Here is a 20,080-nt window from a genome sequence, read left to right on the forward strand (position 1 = left end):
TTTTATTTGAGAGTGCACGCATGCATGAGCAGGGGAAGGGCAGAGGGAGGATAGAGAATCTTAAGCAGGATCCACGTTCATCGTGGAGCCCGGTGCAGAGCTTGATCTCACAACTGTGAGATCACGACCTGAGCCAAAACCAGGAGTTGGGTGCTTAACTGACTGAGCCATCCAGGCACCCAAAAATAAATTTTTGAATAAACCCTATTAATCTAAAATTTCTATCATTTAGTTACAGTAATATGGAGAAAATATATGTTTTTCCTGAGACATGATTAAATCAAGTCTTGCAAACTGGTAAATTTGATTTGACTTAAATATTGTTCATATGAAGATACAGTATTGGGTAAAACCGGAGTCATGGCTGTTAGTTTGTCTAATTCAGGGCACAGCACAGGAACAGGTTCTGATTAAAAACAAACAAAAAACACGTTGGCTTGGCTTGTACTGATTTGGCTGGCAAAGTGATGTCTGTTAACTACAAACAGAATTGCAGTTGTTGAAACGAGATTTTGTTGAATGTCTATGTTTTTATTTCATTATTAGGCTATCAGCTGCAAAGGTCAACACAGTATATCGTATACTCTGTCAAGGAATCAGACTGTGGTGGTGGAATACACACATGATAAAGATACGGATATGTTTCAGGTAACGTCTTTATTTCTCTTGTTTAATGTGGTGTCCTTACCGTTAGTTTCGGGCATACAGTATGATAGTTCTGTATTTGTGCATATTACAAAATAATCACTACAGTAAGTTCAGCTAACATTTGTCACCACACATAATTGCAAAGTTTTTTTCTTGGGATGACAGCTTTTTAAGATCCACTCTCCTGGCTACTTTCAAATATACAATGCAGTATTATTTACCATAGGCACCGTGCTGTATGTTACATCCCCATGACACATCTTCCTCTCCTTCGTGGAAATTTTAGCACACTTTCCTTCATTTTGATATGTAGTCAGACCTTTTGGCACAGTAGCGTTTAGTGATGTACAAGGAGAAGGACATAAGGATAATATAAAAATTAATTCCTATTTGGTTTTTGAAAGACTAAGAAAAAACTTAGTTCTAAAATTGCAGACAAGCTACATTCTTAGCATGATGTGTACAAATACACATTATTTTTATTTTAGAATGAAAATTTTTTAAACCAATCACTTTGAAAAGCAAACATGTTCAAAATACTTCCTAAATAACACTTGAATCAGAAAGGACATTGATACTACAAGTATAGGCCTTTTTAAAAAGAACTATAGAACATTATGTAGCAAAACTCAAGAGATGTGACTGACCTCATACTCAGAAGGAAATGTAAAAATTGAAGTGCTTTCATTATAGAAGGGAGGGAAGGAGGAAGGAAATCAAGAAACTAACCATTGGTCTCTAAGAGTTCTCTTTAAAAAATGAAAGTAAGAAAATACAGAACAGGGTCATGAATAGTGGTTCCTATTAGTGGTATATAATAGGAAGTCCAAAAATAGATCAAAAGAAAGCAGAAGGAAGGAAATGAAAAGGGAAAAAAATCATCAATTTAGGAAGAAGAGAATTTATAATATATTCAAGATTTGGTGCTTTAAAACAACAAAAAATTAAAATTAAGGCTAATAAAGGAAAAAAAATCAAACTCAAATTGGAAGCCATGAGGTTTTGCATTTCTTTCTTTCTTTCTTTTCTTTTTTTTTTTTTTTTTTTTGAATGCTTTTATTTGAGAGAGAGAGAAGAGAGACAGAATGAGGGAGACAGAGGATCCAAAGCAGGCTCTGTGAGATCATGACCTGAGCCGAGGTTGGACACTTAACCTACTGAGCCACGCAGGTGTCCATAGGCTTTGCATTTGTGTATGGAGAGTTAAATTATGAAATAAACGGTATTAAAACAAGTGTCAAAACAATATCATAGATCGCATCCTAAAGGGGGAATAAGTAGTTCTGAAAAATAAGAAAATATGCTCAACCTACCTCAAAAAGAGAAATGTGGCTTCGCATCGCACAGCCACATTATGTTTCACTTATCAGATTGGCAAAAATCTGAAAGGTCTTGTCAGAGATGTGGGAAAACCCTCTCCTACTCCTATAAACTGGTATGACCTGTGTGCAGCAGTGAGTTAGAGATGCTGGTGAAAATGAAAAATGCTTGCACTCTTTGACTCCGCTCTTCTGTTTCTAGAGATTTACCCCAAAGATACCCCTACATACATGCAGAATTACATTTTTACCAAGTTATTGCTCAAGGCAAGATTTAGTAGCCAAAGATTGTGAACAACCTAAATGTCCTTCAGTAGGGGACCGGTTCGGTAAATTCAGGTACAGCCATACAGTGGAGGTCTCCAAGACTAAAAGAGAAGAAGAAAAAGCTTGTGTGGATGTGGAAAGAGCTCCAAACATAGTTAATGAATTAAATACTAGTGTTATTAATTATATTGAGCCATTGATAATATATTCAATTAAGATTATTTAATCTTTGGGGTGCCTGGGTGGCTCAGTCAGTTGAACGTCCGATTCTTGATTTCCGACTCTTGATTTAGGCTCAGGTAGTGGGATCGAGCCCTGCGTTGTGCTCTGAGCTGACAGAGTGGAACCTGCTTGTCATTCTCTCTCTCCCTCTCTCCCTCTGCCCCTCCACAACTCATGCACTTGCACGTGTGCTCTCTCTCTCTCTCAAAATGAAACATTTTAGGGGCACCTGGGTGGCTCAGTCGGTTGAACGTTGGACTTGGCTCAGATCATGATCTCATGGTTCATGGGTTTGAGCCCTGCATCGGGCTCTGGGCTGACAGCTCAGGGCCTGGAGCCTGCTTCAGATTCTGTGTCTCCCTCTCTCTCTGCTCCTCCCCTGCTCACACTCTGTCTCTCTCTCAAAAATAAATAAAGATTTTTTTAAAAACATTTTTTTTTAAAAGTAAACATTTTAAAAAAGATTAGCTAATCTTAAATAGTAATAAATTTGTTATTAAATATTAAATAGTATATTATTAAATATTAGCATAGATAAATGATTTAAATAATGCTTATATGCATTAAAAATCTCCAAGAAGAGGACAAATCAGACATTATTACTAAAGTAGCTGCCTTTGTGGGGAAGAGGTCTGGGTAGGGGGGACATGGGGGGCTATTTCACACTATGATTTTTGAACCATGTGAATGTGTTAGCTATTTTATAAAAAGCTAAACAATCCTAGATAGTGTCATAGTCCTAGATATGGACAAATTAATTAAGGGCCCCAAAAGTAATATTTATCATAGACAAAATATTAACAGTGGTTTTAGTCATGCCATTCCATTTTATAACATTCTAAATGTTTTTTCTTCTCCTTCAACCAGAGAAAATCTCTTCCTAAATAAATGTATGCCTACACTTCCCTGTTGATGATTTTAGTGGACTTCATAATAGTATTTTAATACTTCCCAAAATTATTTTCCAAGATTCCAAGATTTCCAAATAAATCTTCTATTTACAAGATTTTTTACATAGGTTTTTTACACATGTCTTACCTAGAGAACAGATTCTCAATACCAAAAAAAAAAAAAAAAGCATTAAGAAAATTGTACAGTGGTCGGTGGTACAGTTTTTACCACTTTCTTTTTTGTTTGTTTTGTTTTTATTTTTTAAAATTTACATCCAAATTAGCATATAGTCAAACAATGATTTCAGGAGTAGATTCCTTAATGCCCCTTACCCATTTAGCCCATCCCCCCTCCCACAACCCCTCCAGCGACCCTTAGTTTGTTCTCCATATTTATGAGTCTCTTCTGTTTTGTCCCCCTCCCTGTTTTTGTATTATTTTTGTTTCCCTTCCCTTATGTTCATCTGTTTTGTCTCTTAAAGTCCTCATATGAGTGAAGTCATATGATTTTTCTTTCTCTGACAAATTTCACTTAGCATAATACCCTCTAGTTCCATCCATGTAGTTGCAAATGACAAGATTTCATTCTTTTTGATTGCCGAGTAATACTCCATTGTATGTATATACCACATTTTCTTTATCCATTCGTGCATCAATGGACATTTGGGCTCTTTCCATACCTTGGCTATTGTCAATAGTGTCGCTTCGAAACAGCACACCTGTATCCCTTGGATAAATGCCTAGTAGTGCAATTGTTGGGTTGTAGGGTAGTTCTATTTTTAGTTTTTTGAGGAATCTCCATACTGTTTTCCAGAGTGGCTGCACCAGCTTGCATGGCCACCAACAATGCAAAAGAGACCCTCTTTCTCCACATCCTCACCAACATCTGTTGTTGCCTGAGTTGTTAATGTTAGCCATTCTGACAGGTGTAAGGTGGTATCTCATTGTGGTTTTGATTTGTATTTCCCTGATGATGAGTGATGTGGAGCATTTTTTCATGTGTCTGTTTGCCATCTGGATGTCTTCTTTGGAGAAGTGTCTATTCATGTCTTTTGCCCATTTCTTCATGGGATTCTTTGTTTTTTGGGTGTTGAGTTTGATAAGTTCTTTATACATTTTGGATACTAACCCTTTATCTGACATGTCGTTTGCAAAAATCTTCTCCCATTCTGTGTGTTGCCTTTTAGTTTTGCTGATTGTTTCTTTCGCTGTGCAGAAACTTTTTATTTTGATGAGGTCCCAGTAGTTCATTTTTGCTTTTGTTTCCCTTACCTCCAGAGACGTGTTGAGTAAGAAGTTGCAGGCGAGATCAAAGAGGTTTTTGCCTGCTTTCTCGAGGATTTTGATGGCTTCCTGTCTTACATTGAGGTCTTTCATCCATTTTGAGTTCATTTTTGTGTATGGTGTAAGAAAGTGGTCCAGGTTCATTCTTCTTCATGTTGCTGTCCAGTTTTCCCAATGCCATTTGCTGAAGAGACTGTCTTTATTCCATTGGATATTCTTTCCTGCTGTGTCAAAGATTTGTTGGCCATATGTTTGCGGGTCCATTTCTGGGTTCTCTGTTCTGTTCCGTTGATCTGAGTGTCTGTTCTTGGGCCAGTACCATACTGTCTTGATGATTACAGCTTTGTAGTATAGCCTGAAGTCTGGGATTTTGATGCCTCCTGCTTTGGTTTTCTTTTTCAAGATTGCTTTGGCTATTCAGGGTCTTTTCTGGTTCCATACAAATTTTAGGATTATTTGTTCTAGCTCTGTGAAGAATGCTGGTGTTATTTTGATAAGGATTGTATTGAATATGTAGATTGCTTTGGGTGGTATTGACATTTTAACAATATTTGTTCTTCCTATCCAGGAGCATGGAATCTTTTTCCATTTTTTTGGGTCTTCTTCAAATTCTTTCATAAGCTTTCTATAGTTTTCAGTGTATAGATTTTTTTCACCTCTGGTTAGATTTATTCCTAGGTATTTTATGGTTTTTTTGTGCAACTGTAAATGGGATTGATTCCTTGATTTCTCTTTCCATTGCCTCATTGTTGGTGTATGGGAATGCAACCGATTTCTGTGCATTGATTTTATATCCTGCAACTTTGTTGAATTCATGAATCAATTCTAGCAGTTTTTTGGTGGAATCTTTTGGGTTTTCCATATAGACTATCATGTCATCTGCGAAGAATGAAAGTTTGACCTCCTGGCCTATTTGGATGCCTTTTATTTCTTTGTGTTGTCTGATTGCAGAGGCTAAGACTTCCAATACTATGTTGAATAACAGTGGTGAGAGTGGACATCCCTGTCTTGTTCCTGACCTTAGGGGGAAAACTCTCAGTTTTTCCCCATTGAGGATGATATTAGTGGTAGGTCTTTAATAGATGGCTTTTATGATCTTGAGGTTTGATCCTTCTATCCCTAGGGATAGAGGGTTTTTATCAAGAAAGGATGCTGTATTTTTGTCAAATGCTTTCTCTGCACCTGTTGAGAGGATCATATGGTTCTTGTCCTTTCTTTTATTGATGTGATGAATCATGTTAATTGTTTTGCGGATATTGAACCAGCCCTGCATCCCAGGTATGAATCCCACTTGGTCATGGTGAATATTTTTTTAATGTATTGTTGGATCCGGTTGGCTGGTATCTTGTTGAGGATTTTTGCATCCATGTTTATCAGGGAAATTGGTCTATAGTTCTCCTTTTTAGTGGGGTCTCTGTCTGGTTTTGGAATCAAGGTAATGCTGGCTTCATGGAAAGAGTTTGGAAGTTTTCCTTCCATTTCTATTTTTTGGAACAGTTTCAAGAGAATAGGTGTTAACTCTTCCTTAAATGTTTGGTAGAATTCCCCTGGAAAGCCATCTGGCCCTGGGTTTTTGTTTTTTGGCAGATTTTTGATTACTAATTCAATTTCCTTACTGGTTATGGGTCTGTTCCAATTATCTATTTCTTCCTGTTTCAGTTTTGGTAGTGTATATGTTTCTAGGAATTTGCCCATTTCTTCCAGATTACCCATTTTATTGGTATATAATTGCTCATAATATTCTCTTACTATTATTTTTATTTCTCTTGTGTTGGTTGTGATCTCTCCTCTTTCATTCTTCATTTTATTTATTTGGGTCCTTTCCTTTTTCTTCTTGATCAAACTGGCTAGTGGTTTATCAATTTTGTTAATTCTTTCAAAGAACTAGCTTCTGGTTTCATTGATCTGTTCTGTTTTTCTTTTGGTTTTGATAGCATTAATTTCTTTATTATTTATTATTATTATTTATTTATTATTATATAGGTCTAATCTTTATTATTTCCTGTCTTCTGCTGGTTTGGGGTTTTATTTGCTGTTCTTTTTGCAGCTCCTTAAGGCGTGAGGTGAGGTTGTGTATCTGAGATCTTTCTTCCTTCTTTAGGAAGGCCTGGATTGCCATATACTTTCCTCTTATGACCGCCTTTGCTGCATCCCAGAAGTTTTGGGTTGTGGTGTTATCATTTTCATTGACTTCCATATACTTTTTAATTTCCTCTTTAACTACTTGGTTAGCCCATTCATTCGTTAGTAGGATGTTCTTCAGTCTCCAAGTATTTGTTACCTTTCCAAATTTTTTTCTTGTGGTTGATTCCAAGTTTCATAGCGTTGTGGTCTGAAAATATGCACGGTATGATCTCAATCTTTTTGTACTTACTTAGGGCTGATTTGTGTCCCAGTATATGGTCTATTCTGGAGAACGTTCCATGTGCACTGGAGAAAAATGTATATTCTGCTGCTTTAGAATGAAATGTTCTGAATATATCTGTTAAGTCCATCTGGTCCAGTGTGTCATTCAAAGCCATTGTTTCCGTGTTGATTTTTTAATTAGATGATCTGTCCATTGCTGTGAGCGGGGTGTTGAAGTCTCCTACTATTATGGTATTAATATCAATGAGTTTCTTTATGTTTGTGATTAATTGATTTATATATTTGGGTGCTCTCAGACTTGGCACATAAATATTTACAATTGTTAGGTCTTCTTGGTGGATAGACCCCTTGATTATGATAAAATGCCCTTCTGCATCTCTTGATACAGTCTTCGTTTTAAAGTCTAGATTGTCTGATATAAGTATGGCTACTCTGGCTTTCTTTTGTTGACCATTAGCATGATAGATGGTTCTCCATCCACTTATTTTCAATCTGAAAATGTCTTTAGGTCTAAAGTGGGTCTCTTGTAAACAGCATATAGATGGATCTTGTTTTCTTACCCATTCTGTTACCCTGTCTTTTGATTGGAGCATTGAGTCCGTTGACGTTTAGAGTGAATACTGAAAGATATGAATTTATTGCCATTATGATGCTTGTAGAGTTGGAGTTTCTGGTGGTGTTCTCTGGTCCTTTCTAATCTTCTGTTGCTTTTGGGTGTGTGTGTGTGTGTGTGTGTGTGTGTGTGTGTGTGTATTTTTTTTTCATCTTTTCTCCCTTCAGAGAGTCCTCCTTAAAATTTCTTACAGGGCTGGTTTAGTGGTCACAAACTCCTTTAATTTTTGTTTGTCGATTTTTTACCACTTTCAAATCAACACATCACTGCAATGGCACCTGTAATTTCATCACTATTCTTTAGCGACATGTTGGGATATAGATAGTTCTTCACTATTGTACAGTCACATTCCACTCACATTGTTCACTTTCCCCCTCACCTCTGCAAATGCAAGATGAGCGAAAGATTCATGAGAATCTTAACATGAGATGCATCGTCTTGACAAAATAAGTGCCCAATACAGTACCTTTACCATAGACACAGTGTTATCCAGCAGATCTCTGGAATGCGTTCATCTTGTGGAACTGAAACTTTGTACCTATTAAACAGTGATTCCCATTTCCCTCCACCCCCAGTCCCTGGCAGCCATCATTCTGCTCTGTTTCTATTGATTGTGTAGATACTGCACATAATCAGAATCGGGCAATATTTGTAATATCCTCCAGGTTTATGCATGTTGGTGCATGTGGCAGGATTTCCTCTTTTGTAAAACTGAATAATATCCCATTGGATGTTTATACCACATTTTCTTTATCCATTCACCCTTTGCAGACCTTTCGGTTGTATCTAGATCTTGGCTACAGTAAGTAATGCTGCAGTGAACATGGGGAGCAGATACCTCTTTGAGATCCTGATTTCAGGTTTTTTTGGTTTTTCTTTTGTTTTGTTTTTAATAAATACCCAGAAACAGGATTGCTGAATCACATGGTAGTTTTGTTTTTAATTTTTTGAGGAACCTCCATACAGTTGTAAACATCTAAGTGCTTTTTGCATACTTCCTATTCCACCACATGGAATATTTGAAAGCCTCAATATTTAACGAGAGTAATTTATTACCACTTCATCAGAAGCACACTTAAGTGAAATTGACATTATTTTTAACTGCACATGCACGGCGATGAAGAATGCAGTGGCTGTTAGTACACTTTGGTGCCGCTGCCTTGATTCCTGCTAAAGCACTTGACTGCCTGAGCACCATCAGAATAAATGTTAGCACAGTGGAAAAGGCAAATGGCACGTTTGTATTATTATGAAAGTGATTTTTGGCTTCATGGACCTGGTCCTTAGAAAAGGTTTCAGGGCTCTTAAATATGGAGAACAAACAGAGGGTTACTGGAGGGGTTGTGGGAGCGGGGATGGGCTAAATGGGTAAGGGGCAGTAAGGAATCTACCCCTGAAATCATTGTTGTGCCATATGCTAACTAACTTGGATGTAAATTTAAGAAAGAAAAAAAAGAAAGAAAGAAAAAAAGTCTCAGGGACCCACAGAGGTTCATAGACTACACTGAGAAATACCAAATTATACTATACTAACCTCTTAAATTGCATAGCTGAAGAAATTTGGGTCTTTGAGAGGAAAGGTAACTAGCTACTAGGGGCAGAAAAGGCATTACTGGCAGAAGTAAGATTTACGTCTCTGGAGTTCTACATTCTCTACATAGTACCTCTTTAAATAAAGCATGGTAATTCAACAAGAATTTATAGATTTACTAAGAAAACATAACACATTTGTCATTTTAACTAAAATAATCTGATTCTACTTGCAAAATAACTAGACCTGTGGGAGGATTATTATCAGGTCATTTCTCTGCAGAGTAAAACTAAGGCATTCTCAGAAGGCCCTGAACAATCAAGCTTGTTTTAATTTTTCTTCCTTTTACAAGTTCTTATGTCCCAAACCCACCACAGACAAAGGTTACTGAGCAAAAAGCACTGTAGCATTCCTATTTCTCAAGCCTGAACCTTGGTGTTGAGGGCTGTTCATTGTAGCCATTATCTATAAAATGATTTCTAAGTTAATTGAGAATTTAAAAGCAGAACATCAGACTGAACCAAAGAAGGTCCTTGTGCTGCTTTTCCCACTGTGGAACAGACAGTAGGCTCAGAACTTGGAAATATTATTGCCTAAGGAAGAAAATATCAATTATATCTGAATTTAAGAGATGGGTTAAGGGTAAGAAAGTCTGAGTTAATATAGCAACAGTTTCTTAGTAATTTTCTAGAATAGGAGTAAATGAAAGAGGGAATAGTGTAGCTATTGAGAAAGCAAAATATTTTTTTTTAAATGTTTATCAAAGAAATCAAAGGAAGTGATGAAATGTCTTATAGGGTCCCTAAAGGGAAGTATGATGCCAAATGCATATTGACCATCAGGGTAAGGAAATCAGCCAGGCCTCAAGATTTCTGTTTCATAATTTGGACCCTGGGTGCTGCCATACCTTATGTTTTTGGTTTTTGTTTGGTTGGTGTTTAATTTAGTTGGTTTGTAGTACTTTTATTTGTTTTTAATGTGTATTTATTTTTGAGAGAGAGAGAGAGCATGACAGGGGCATGAGAGAGAGGGAGACACAGAATCCAAAGCAGGCTCCAGGCTCTGAGCTGCCAGCACAGAGCCAGATGCCGGGCTCAAACCCACGAACTGCAAGATCATGACCTGTGTTGAAGTTGGATGCTTAACCAATTGAGCCACCTACGCACCCCTATAGTACTTTTTGATGGCAATGTTTAAGTAGCATATATCTAGTTGAGAAAAGTTAAAGAATATTTGCTATTTAAATAGTTTTTTTGGGGGGTGACTTGGTGCCTCCATCGGTTGAATGTCTGACTTTTGATTTTGGCTCAGGTACTGATCTCATGGTCATGCGATTGAGCCCTGTGTTGAGTCCTGCTTCAGGCCCTGTGCCGAGTATGGAGCCTGCTTAAGATTCTGTCTTTCCCTCTGCCCCTCTCCTGCTTTCACATGCTCATGCTTGCTGTCTCTCTTAAAAAAAAAAAAAAAGAGAGTTATTTCTTAAAGCATTGTGTGTCTCTCTCACAGAGATCAAGCTGACTGTCAGAATCTTCCATTCATCAGTTTCATTTCTTGAGCACCTGCTATGTATCAGATACTCCTGTAGTTACTGAAGACAGACAGCCAGGGCTCCCCTCTCATGGAGGCTGCATCCTAGAGGAGGCAAACGGACCACAAATAAGCATTCCAGGGGGGAGGAATGGAGCTGCCAAAGCCCCAAGCAGGAGCAGAATGAAGGAGGAGGACAGTGAAATGAGATGAGCTTGGAGAGGTGGGGCCTTTAAGGCCAAGTAAAAAAATTGAGTTTTAAGCAAGGGAGGGGTACAATCTGATTGATATTTCTTAAAGATATCTTCAAGTACTCTCTCGAAAGGAATGGAGGTGACATGTGTGAAAACAGAGACCAGTTTGGGGACTAAGGCAATGCAATCCTAGTAAAAACTGACAGTAACTGGAACTAAGGTGGGAGAAATGAAAGGACGGAAGCTGTGTTTGGAGGCAGTGTTGACAGGTGGCTGCAAAGGAAGGTAAACAATCAAGGATAATATTTTGATACTGAGTTTCAGCTTGAGCAAATTGGATACCAGTCGTTGGCAGGGCATCTAGGGATTGAAGAAGAATCCAGGCTCTGTTTAGAACATGTTACATTTCGAGATGCTTATTAGATTCCGAAGTGGAGATTGGGCATGATAGTCTGAAGCTCTGGTAAAGATCAGGACTTTTGGCTAATAGTAGGATTTAACGAGATTACCTGGGGAGAGAAGAGAAAGAGAAGGGAAGGGGATGATTTACCAACTAACCTGTAGGGTTTCCTTATTCTTTCTTTTTTTATTTACTTATTTTGAGAGAAAGGGCACTCGAGGGAGCCGGGGAGGGGCAGAGGGAGAGAGAGAATCCCAAGCAGGCTCCACACTCCATGCAGAGCCCAACACGGGGGCTCAGTCTCACGAACCACGACAGCATGACCTGAACTGAAACCAAGCATCGACCGCTTAACCAACTGAGCTACCAAAGCACCCCGGGCTGCATTATTCTAATACCAGGTACAGATGTGCCAGGATGTGCTGGCTGAGCTCTGCAGTAGTGCGATCAGTACTGCCCTGAGGTAGAAACTCCACAGGGTGGGTTGAGAGAAGTTGAGTGAGGGAGGAGTCAGGACATGGGAGGGTGGTAACTAGTGACAGGTTTTTCAAGAAGTATTGCCTCTAACCGAACTGGAGAGATGGGGCCATAGGTTAAAGGCTGCTTGCAGGGGAACGAATGTGTTTTGTTTTTTAATTTTTGTTAATGTTTATTTATTTTAACGTTTATTTATTTTTGAGACAGAGAGAGACAGAGCATGAACAGGGGAGGGGCAGAGAGAGAGGGAGACACAGAACCGGAAGCAGGCTCCAGGCTCTGAGCCATCAGCCCAGAGCCCGACGCGGGGCTCGAACTCACGGACCTCGAGATCATGACCTGAGCTGAAGTCGGACACCCAACCGACTGAGCCACCCAGGCGCCCCAATGTGTATTTATTTTTAAGAGAGAGAATGCAAGTGAGGGAGGGACAGAGAGAGAGACAGAGACACAGAATCCGAAGCAGGCTCCAGGCTCCAACCTGTCAGCACAGAGCCCGATGCGGGACTCGAACCCACAAACTATGAGATCTTGACCTGAGCCGAAGTCGGACACTTAACCAACTGAGCCATCCAGGTGCCCTGGAAGGAATGTGTTTTTAAAGATGAGAGAGACTAATCTAGAACAGTGCTAATCAAAGTGTGCTCAGCTGAGCATCCAAGCGTCTGTTAATGGTACAGAATGAGCTGAGTAGGACATGGAGAAGAGTTTGGAAACCATTACGGCACGTTTTATAGTACCTGAAACACCCAAGCAGATTATCATTTTTCTAATACTCATTTTTATTGTACTTTTGAAAAGTATCAGTGACAAGTTGCTGTTTAAAAAAAAAAAAAATTGGTCCTTTTACCCCCACAGAGTCACAGAGTTGGAGAAGCTTCACAATGTGTTTGGTAGCTGATGGCAAGATCTAGTATAGAGAAATTGAAGATTCAGGAGAGAGAGGGGACAATATCAGGAGCAAAATCCTTGGGAAGAATATGGAGACGCCAACATCAGTAGAGAGATTGGTCTTGGATAGAAGCAGCAACATTCCATCCTTGTCATAGGAGGGACATCAGAAAATAAGGTTACAGATACAGGGATATGGGTAGCGTTGGTCCAGGAAAGGTGAGGGAGGCCCTTCCAAGTTCTTCAATGCCATCTTACCTGTACTGACTTCGACTGACAACCAGGCAAACCCAAACCTTTCTAAAATATATAAAATTGAAAATGCTGAATGATGCCCTGTCTGTGGTATCAGTAAAATTCTCCCTGTGGTTACTCTATGAGTATCAGCACTGTATGATTATCAGGTGAAATTCAGGAACATCTTGGCTTGTCTACATGACTCCCCTTAAGATAATGTAGAGTTGATCCAGTATTCAAAAGGATGGGTTCCAAGTTTTGCGCACGGGGTGAGTTTTCAGTAGGAAAGTGGCTTAGAGTTTTGTTTTTTTTTTTCCTGGCAAAAGCAACATGTATCCGAAATTATAAAATTTTACTGGCACCCTATAGGTTAGATTTAAGTGGGAGTGAATTGATAAACAAATCAAACGTGACCAGTCAGATAAGTATCATGACTTGAAATAATTGATTGTAACGGTATGTTCCAGTTGAAATGTCATGTTTTACAGTCCATTTCAGTTAATTCATCAAGACATTAATATATTGGGATGAAATCACAGTGGCCTTTACAGAAGAGAGTAATCGCTGTGTGTGACAAGCCTGTGACATTCTACTAGAGCATGGCTTTAGCTTTGAGCTTACAACAGAGCTTGAAGAGCCATTGCCCTCTTCATGGAGGTAACAGAAATGATGTCAGAGACCATGTCTTTGTGAGAGCTCCAGGCAATTGTAGAACTCACCCCATTTCACTCCCCAGCTTCATTGGACAAGGTTATTCATTGGACAGTACAAGTTTATTCCTGAGTTTAGAGTAGCCTTTATTTTCTTGTTTATACTTTTCTGTATTTGTAGAATATTTTGCAATAAGTATTTGTTACTTTTCTAATTAAAAAAAAATTTTAAAGTGAAATAGATTAAAGGTAAATACTGTATGATATCAATTATATGTGGAATCTAAAAAAAAAAAAAAAAATCAAAACCATGGAGGCAGAGACTAGAATGGTAGTTACCAGGGGCTGAGGGGGTGGGGGAAAGAGGGAGAAGTTGGTCACATAGTACAAACTTCCAGCTGTAAGATGAATAGGTTCTGGGGATCGAATGTACAGCATGGTGATTATAGTTAATAATACTGTATTGTATACTTGAAAGTCGCTAAGAGAATAGCTTTTATAAAAAGAAAAGAAAAAGGCTCAAAGAAAGAGAGCAGTCTGAATCAGAGCTTCTGAGTTACACACCCAGCTTTTAAATGAATCTAGCAGACAGGGCACCTGGGTGGCTCAGTCAGTTAAGCATCTGACTTTGGCTCGGGTCATGATCTCAAGGTTTGTGAGTTCAAGCCTGGCGTCAGGCTCTGTGCTGACAGCTCAGAGCCTGGAGCCTGCTTTGGATTCTCATTCATTCATATTCTCTCTCTCTCTCTCTCTCTCTCTCTCTCTCTCTCTCTCTCTCTCTCTCTCTCTCTCTTACTCTGCTCTTCCCCTGCTAATGCTCTGTCTCTCATTCTCTCAAAAATAAATAAACATAAAAAAAAATTAAATGAATCTAGCAGAGGGAAGACTCTCAACTTTAGAAAGATGAATTCTATGGTAAGGTTTTATAATATCTCTTAATTTAGGTTTTATGCTGCATTTTAAACAAGTTATATATTTTCTAAACCTGAAATGCATATATTCAGGCAATATGCATCTATTCAAGTTGATGAGTTTTAGTGAAACCAGAGGTTTCATTTATGCCAGGCACATTTCATTAGGACAAGAAATTAAGTGTTGTAAAAAAAAAAAAAGAGAGAGACAGAAAATAGATGAATGCTGTCTGTTGGCTTAATAGAGATAGTCTGTGCATAAAAATGTGTGAGATTTACAAAAGAAATACAATAATAATTTTCCAGGAAGCCAACAGAGCTAAATGATGCAAGATAATTTTTTTTTTTTTACTTTTATTCATTTGGATGAAAAATACATCTTATGTGTTAGATAGAATTTTGAGATCACGATAAAAATACCTGGGAAATTGACTTTTAGGGGGGCTTATATGTACACATCTGGGGGTTCCATGTGTCCCTCCCCTTGTCAGCTTCTGAATCAAAGTCACTAGTGTTAGGAGAGAACATTAATATCATATTTTAGTGAGAAATGATTTATTTACATATAAATGATTTTAATTTAAAAAGTCTCTTTGGCATATATATAACATTTATCACTTTTTACTAGTTAAGAGATGCATAGAACAGCATTACATGAATATTTTAATATTTTGTCTTGAGGATTTTTGAAAATTTTTTTTAAAGTTTATTTTTGAGAGAGAGAGACAGAGCACGAGTGGGGGAGAGGCAGAGAGAAAGGGAGACATAGAATCTGAAGCAGGCTCCAGGCTCCGAGCTGTCAGCACAGAGCCCAGTGTGGGGCTTGAACTCACGAACAGTGAGATCATGACCTGAGCCAAAGTCAGACACTTAACCAACTGAGCCACCCAGGCACCCCTTGAGAATTTTTTTATTTGTAAACAAGTACTTAACTCTTCCCAGTTTCCAGGACAGAGCGGTGCCTCCCTTATTTGGATTTATTGAATATGAAAACCTTTTCTAGAACTGTAAGATCTTCCTCATGAAATCTATTCTTTCTGAAGCATGTAAATTTACCAAGGAAAATAAGTCAACATAATATTATTGGCAACTCTTTTAGACTTTCCCAAGAGAGATTTTTTTTTAATCCAAAATTGAAATGTTAAGACCAGCTTTTTAAATATTTCACTTGACTACATCCCAAAATTGGGCTGACTTGTATAGCCCTTTACATCATTCCCATTTACAGAGAGTATGGCAACAGGCATTTAGTCTATGTCTGGGTTAGGGCTATTCTTGCTCCACGCCATGAGTCACTGGATTTACTTAGGGAAAACAGTCCCTGTGGCTGGGCAACAGTTCCTTTGTTTCTTGGCTTTCTTTAAAATCTTGGTTTTTTCCAGCTAGAAGTAGAGGGGCAGAAGGGGTGAGGGAGAGAATAATTCTCTATTAGAATAATATTTTTACCTGGTCCAAGAAATACAATCTGTTGGGGGGCAAGACTTCATGTTTTTCTCCCAGATAAAAAATTTAGCTTTTCTCTTAATATTTAAAATCTGATGATCGGTTACTATAATATCTCACTTAAACAAGAAAAGGAACAGAACTACATTTTTTTTTCCATTAAATTCTTACCCTCAGAGCAGAGATAATAAATGTTAAAAGGATCCTGAACACTCATTCCATGTGAACAAAATATGGTGACATACTTTTCAAAATGAGTCATGAGTGCATTTGATTTATTTAGGTGGGCAGATCAACAGAAAGCCCTATCGACTTCGTTGTTACAGACACAATTTCGGGCAGTCAGAACAATGATGAGGCCCAGATTACACAAAGCACCATATCCAGGTTTGCCTGCAGGATCGTCTGCGACAGGAGTGAACCTTACACAGCACGGATATTCGCAGCCGGATTCGACTCTTCCAAAAACATATTTCTTGGAGTAAGTACTATGACTAAGCCCATTGTTTCAAGAATAACACCCATTATTATCAGCTATAACAGTTAATTGTGGCCAAAAATCTGCTTGACACGACGCCTCTAGTTACATTTGGAGATTTTGGTTTTCAGATGGTGGAGTTTTGTAAGGCTGTTACTAAAAATCTGAAAGTAATGAAGTTCCTTGATACTTGTTCCACTTGCTGTATTATAGTATGTACAGTAATTACTGTTTAAAAAATGTATATTAACATTGTTCTTAATGTATTCTTAGTAGATTTAAGGGAGGTGATTTCAGAGGGAAAAATAATGGTCAAATCTACGTAAATAGGGTTCAAAGGAAAAAGTGACGTTCATTCATTCAAAAAATTTTCATTGGGTATTGGCTGTGCTCCCGGTCATGTGTCATAGATGTGATATTGCAGAGAACAAAACAGATTAAGGCTTCGTAAGGCTTCTCTGGCTTCATAAGGCTTCCATGTAAATCAAACCCAGAAGTTTTGGTGAATGTTCAGTTTTAATATAGCTTTGGGTTTTTTTTTTATTCGGGATGTTTTTGCGAGGACAAAAACCATCCGGAATGGCCTAAACAATAATAAAAATGTATTATTTCATGTAACAAGGAGTGCCAGGGAAGACAGTTCCAGGGCTGATTGCTTCAGTGGTTCTGTGACATCCAAGGAACCAGGTTGGTTCTGTCTTGCCCCTCCCTCCCTGTGCAAATCAGGCTTCCTCAGGCAGCCTTAGGGCTGAGAGATGGCTCCTGCACTCCATACGTCCCTCCACATAACAACTTGTAGCTGAAGAAGAGGCGGGCACAGGCAGTTTCTATCCTTATCCCTTTTTATTGTTTTGTTATTTACTTTTTGTAGTTGAATAAATTTGACACGTACCATTGTGTAAATGTAAGGGGTGCAGTCCTGTTACTTTGATACATTTGTATGTTGTAAAATACTTGCTGATGTAGCAATATTTACCACATTCACAACTATAGTACAATAATATGGTCTATATTCATATTATGGTGCCTTAAATCTCAATGGCTAATTTGCTGCTCATTACAAGTTGTACCCTTAAACACCATCAATCTTATCACTCTCTCCAGGTCCCTCTGCCCCCATCCATCCCTGGTAACCACTTTGCTCTGTTTTGCATAGGCTTAACTTTTTTAGATTCCACCTATAAATGATATCCTATAGTACTTATTTTCTCTGACTTGCTTAGCATAATGCGCTCAGTGTCCATCTGTGTTGTTGCAAATGGAAGGATATCCTCCTTTCTCATGGGTAAATAATATTTTACTGTGTATATGTACAGTGTCTTTTTTTATCCATTCATTCATTGATGGGCGTTGGGGTGGTTTCCAATAATGGCCGTTGGGAATAATGAGATAAACACGGGAGTGCATATATCTCATTGAAATCCTGTTTTCATTTCCTGTGGGTATGTGCCTACAAGTGGAAATGCTGGATCATATGGTAGTTCTATTTTTAATTTTTTGACTATTTGGGGTCTTCTGTGGTTGCACACAGAGTTTAGGATTATTGCTTCTATTTCTGTGAAGAATTCCTTTAATATTTTGATGGGGATTGCATTGACTCTGTAGATGGATTTGGGTGGTATGGCCATTTTAACATTATTCTTCTGATTCATAAACATGGGGTGCCTTTCCATTTGTGTCTTCAATTTCTTTCGGCAAAGCTCAGTAAAACGTTTTGTACTTTTCATCGTATATAGATCCTTCACTTCCCTGATTAAATTTGTTCCTAAGTATTTTGTTTTTGATGCTGTTGTGAATGGGATAGTTTTCTTTTTGCCTTTTTCAGATGCTTCATCATTTGTGTAAAGGAGTGCAACTTACTTCTGTATGTTGGTTTGGTGTCCCGACACTTTACTGAAGTCATTAATTCCAACAGCTTTTTGACAGATTCCTTGTGATTGTCAATAAATAAGATCATATCATCAGCAAATAGTAACAGTTTTACTTTCTTTCCACTTTGTATGCCATTTATTTCTTTATCTTGCCTGATTGCGCTGGCCAGGACGTCTGGTACTGTATTGAACAGAAATGGTAAGAGTGGGCATCCTTGTCTTGTTTCCAACCTTAGAGGATACACTTTCAGTTTTTCCCTCTTGAGTATGATGCTTAGCTGTAGGTTTGTCATATACGGCCTGTTGAGGTATGTTCCTTCTGTAGCCAACCTGTTAAGGGTTTTTATTCTGAAGGGATGTTGTATTTTGTTAAATAGTTTTCTGTGTCTATTGAATTGATCGTGTGATTTTTACCTTTCATTTTAGTGATGTGATGTGTTACGTTTATTAATTTGCATCTGTTGAACCTTGCATCTCGGGTAAATTCCACTTGGTCATGGTGTCTAATCCTTTTAATGTGTTCTGGAATTTGATTTGTTCATATTTTGTTGAGAATTTTTGCAACTACATTTATCAGGGACATTGGTCTATAATTTTCTTGTGGTATCCTTATCTGGTTTTGTTATCAAAATAAGCCTGGCTTCATAGAATGAGTTTGGAAATGTTCCTTCATTCTCAATATTTTGGACGAGTTTGAGGAGGGTTGGTAGTAATTCTTTAAATGTTTGGTAGCATTCCCTAGTTGAAGCCATCTGGTGGTGGAATTTTCTTGGGATTTTTTTTTTTTTTTTAAACACTCATTCAATCTCTTTACCCATTTTCTGAGTCTTCCTGATTCAGTCTTGCTAGGATGTGTGTTTCTGGAAATGTATCCATTTCTTCTAAGTTCTAGCAGTCTTTCATGATTCTCTGTATGTCTGTAATATCAGGTATAATATCTCCTCTTTTATTTCTAATTTTGAGTCTTCTCTCAAAGTCTTCTAATTTTGAGTCTTTACTGAGTTTAGCTAAAGGTTTGTCAATTTTGTTTCTCTTTTCAAAGAACCAGCTCTTAGTTTTGTTGATCTCTTCTGTTGTTTTTCTGGTCTCTATTTGATTTATTTTTCTTGGATCCATATGTCCTTTCTTCTGCTAACTTTGAGCTTGCTGTTTTTGTGTTTTTCTTTTTCTAGTTCCTTGAAGTGTGAAGTTAGGTTGTTCAAGACCTTTCTAATTTCATATATACATATTTATTGCTATAAACTTCTCAGAACTGCTTTTGCTGTATCCCACAATATTTGATATGTTGTGTTTTCATTTTGAATTGTCTCAAGATAATTTTTCCCCTTTTGATTTCTTCTTTGACCCAGTGGTTGTTAAGTTTCCACATTATTTGTAGATCTCCTCAGTTTCCTCTCATTGTAACTTTCTACTTTCATACCATTGTAGTCAGGGAGGATAGTTGATAAGATTTCAGTCTTCTTAAACTTGCTAAAATTTGTTTTGTGGCCTGTCATATCTTTCCTGGAGACCGTTCTAATGCACCTGAGAAAAATATATTCTATGGGATAAGATGTTCTGTAGATGTCTGTTAAGTCCTTGTTCTAAAGTGTGGTTTAATTCCAGTGTTTCCTTCTTCATTTTCTGTCTGAAAAATCTATCCATTGTTGATAGTGAGGTATTGAAGTCCCCTACAATTATTACATTGTATATTTCTCTTTTAGATTTGTTATTATTTGCTTAATACAATTTGGTACTTGGATGTTGGGGATGTGTGTGTGTGTGTGTGTGTGTGTATATATATACACACACACACACATTACATACATACATATAATCTCCATACATACATATAATTATTACATTTTCTTGATGTACTGA

The 20,080-nt window shown here is 37.8% G+C and overlaps 1 protein-coding gene across 1 annotated transcript in view; it reads left to right on the top strand.

Annotated features, from left to right (window-relative positions):
* PELI2 (pellino E3 ubiquitin protein ligase family member 2) overlaps nucleotides 1–20,080 on the top strand; it is a 202,332-nt gene that overhangs the window by 166,351 nt on the left and 15,901 nt on the right. Inside the window, exons 3-4 of the mRNA XM_060619905.3 lie at nucleotides 547–648; nucleotides 16,155–16,352. Of these exons, the coding sequence (XP_060475888.1) occupies nucleotides 547–648; nucleotides 16,155–16,352 (300 nt within the window). The remainder of the gene's footprint in view (nucleotides 1–546; nucleotides 649–16,154; nucleotides 16,353–20,080) is intronic.

This window comes from Panthera onca, chromosome B3 (assembly GCF_046562875.1).
Source record: "Panthera onca isolate mPanOnc1 chromosome B3, mPanOnc1 haplotype 2, whole genome shotgun sequence".
NCBI classification, from domain to species: Eukaryota; Metazoa; Chordata; class Mammalia; order Carnivora; family Felidae; genus Panthera; species Panthera onca.